The sequence below is a fragment of the Odontomachus brunneus genome, unplaced genomic scaffold (assembly GCF_010583005.1).
Source record: "Odontomachus brunneus isolate Ranch 3 - 2012 unplaced genomic scaffold, Obru_v1 Obru_scaffold_075, whole genome shotgun sequence".
Classification (NCBI taxonomy): Eukaryota; Metazoa; Arthropoda; class Insecta; order Hymenoptera; family Formicidae; genus Odontomachus; species Odontomachus brunneus.
The window spans coordinates 59514-62004 of NW_022639525.1; the positions used below are offsets into that span (position 1 = coordinate 59514).

The 2491-nt window shown below is 48.4% G+C and overlaps 1 protein-coding gene and 1 long non-coding RNA gene across 3 annotated transcripts in view; one reads left to right on the forward strand and one right to left on the reverse strand.

Annotated features, from left to right (window-relative positions):
* Positions 1–2491, forward strand: part of LOC116847252 — a 52341-nt gene that overhangs the window by 33112 nt on the left and 16738 nt on the right. The gene's annotated exons all lie outside the window — the stretch shown is intronic.
* Positions 1040–2491, reverse strand: part of LOC116847248 (serine/threonine-protein kinase NLK) — a 113354-nt gene continuing 111902 nt past the window's right edge. Inside the window, exon 10 of one of the 2 annotated variants that reach the window (XM_032822073.1) lies at positions 1040–1252. In XM_032822073.1, coding sequence (XP_032677964.1) covers positions 1198–1252 — 55 coding nt within the window. In that variant the 3' untranslated portion in view covers positions 1040–1197. The remainder of the gene's footprint in view (positions 1253–2491) is intronic. The other variant, XM_032822074.1, reaches the window with a different exon arrangement.

A 2491-nucleotide genomic window follows, 5' to 3' on the forward strand; every position in this document is an offset into this window, starting at 1 on the left:
GGGAATCGCTCCCCCCCCCCCCCCCCCTTTTTGCGCCCACGCTCTCGGAATTAATTGGCTACGTCGTGTTTTAAATTGGCTAATGTATGTGTTGTGTAGGTGTGCATGCGTGTATGTGTTCGTCTATGTGTGTATTGTGTGTCTCTCTCTCTCTCACCTCTTTCTTTCTTTCTTCCCCTCCCCACCCCTCCCTTTCCATCGGTTGTATGTATACAACGCGCGCGTATAATATGTATAATATATATTGCTATATATGACACGCAACATGACACAGGATGCACGGTGAGGTGCACGGAGGAAGTACAGGGTGTCTTTCGTTGCGAAATTCAAATTCGAATGTCGAAATAGCCGATATCTTCTCGAGGAACGTTCCGACGGAGAATCGTCCTTAATCTTTAATTGTCCGTTTTGTCGCATCTGTTAACGTTCTCGGCATTAATCTCTAGAAGACTTCTTAGCGAACCAAACTTCTTCGCTTCTCGTGAGTAACCGGCGGAATCTCGCGAGAGAATCTTCGATCAGGCGATACTTCGCGAAAATTTGGATGATTTGAGCGCGACAAAACACTTGGAATCTCCTGCCGTGTATCGTTGTGTGTGAAGATTTCAAATTTATTTGGAGTATCTCTCTCTGAAGCCGAATCAGGGAGAGATCTCAGGTTATCTTGGGAGGTGATACGCTCCCGAGGAAAAATCGGAAAAACACACTTCAGGATCTCTCGCGAAGCTCGCCGTGTTACGAAGTGAAACTGAATAATCTCGCAATTCCCGGGGAGATACGTCACCGGGAGATAAATCGCGGAAGCTCCGAAAATTCCTCGAGTCGAACGTCCCCCTTCCCCTCCCTCTCCCTCCCCCGCCGTTTTTCCGTGCATTCCTCGCGAGACATCCTGCGTATGTAGATGTATCAGCTAGTCGAAAAATTGAGGCTACAGTACTCGGCAGTCTATTTTCTCTCTTGGCTCTTTTCTCTTCGCAGCTTCCAGTCCCCCAGTCTTCCTTCTCCCCTTGTCTTCCTCCTTCTGCTTCTCCTGCTCCTCCTTCTCCTCCTCCTTCTTCTTCTCCTCCTCCTTCTCGCCCTCTTCCTTTCTCTTCCGGCGAAATACTATCTTCCGGTTGAAGATTCTTCTCCTTGGAGCGCGACGCGAAGTCACCTTCGGGTCCTCGGGTTTCGGGGACGGGGACGGGGAAGACTTTTTTATTCCCACTGGTGTGGAGAGGGTGGCAATTCCGAGGGGTGAGCCACCGTGGAGCTGCAAGTCGTACGAACAAGTCATTAGAGGGGCGACGAGGGGCAAAAGGAAAGAATGACTAGCTCGGCGGGGAAAAAGGGGGATGCAACCCTTCGATGATAACCGCTGGCCAACCGGGAGGGGTGGTGGAAATTGAACGCGCGGCAAATGTGCAATACGCGGCGATTCTACCCATCGCATTATTCATGCGCAATTTACTTGAGCTGAAGTGACTCTAACGAAATTATTGCTTCTCTTTTCTAATTTTAAACTTCGTCTTCCTTGAACTTAACTCCTTGAAATCGGGGCTAACTCGATTCACCATCGAAGGATTGGGCCGATCGATTGCCGGCGAGGGTACAACTACTTGCGAGTCGTCGGGCTAACTTTTTTCTGCAATGTGAAGTTCAGAATCCGAAACGTGGAATTTCGAATTTTCTTACGTTCCACGTAAGCAGATTCATCTTGTCCGGAGAGTCGCGAGGAGCTCTTACGTTATTTCTGCGAATGCAGTACTCGAAATATCAAAAACGCGTAGCCAACCATATTCGCGTGTATATTTGGATTAATTGCGCGGGCAAATAAGAACGCCGCATCGAAATTGATGCGGAGCAACTTTGATTTTGCGGATGAATATTCGAAAGAGCGGCGCACGTTTGCTCGACCATTCGCGTTCTCTAATGATCGGAAAACGCGAGACGCGAAATGCCACGGAAATAATTTTCAGCCGGCATCTCGCGTCCCGCGTATCCTCGATCGAATACTAATCGTAAAAATTCAAAACCGTCCACGAGCGGTAATGGCGCAGTGTGTCTCTTCTTTTCAAAGAGTCCGTGGGCAAATTTAAATTGAACATTATGGAATTTATATGCGCGCGCGTTTTTATCTCCACGTGCCTGAGGACGTGTCGATTCGTTACTCGCCGAGCCGAAGTTCTCGTCTCGTTTATCTCCGATTATAGATCTCTTTCCACACACACACCGAGACACGTCCAAACACGATGATATCTCACTAGATATTTCACGTAATTGCCAAGCGGCACAGCCGATATGGATAATCGCCAATTATCAAGGTACGCGCTACTCGCTCGTGACGATCGATCGAAAGAGTCGACGGATCGACTCTCGGGAAAAGTAACACAAAAACTTTCGTCTGATTTCCATGCAGCTGTCAGCATGCGTGACAGCCGATCGTCTCTTTTATCTTTCTTTTCTCTCTCTCTCTCTCTCTCTCTCTCTCTCTCTCTCTCTCTCTCTCTCT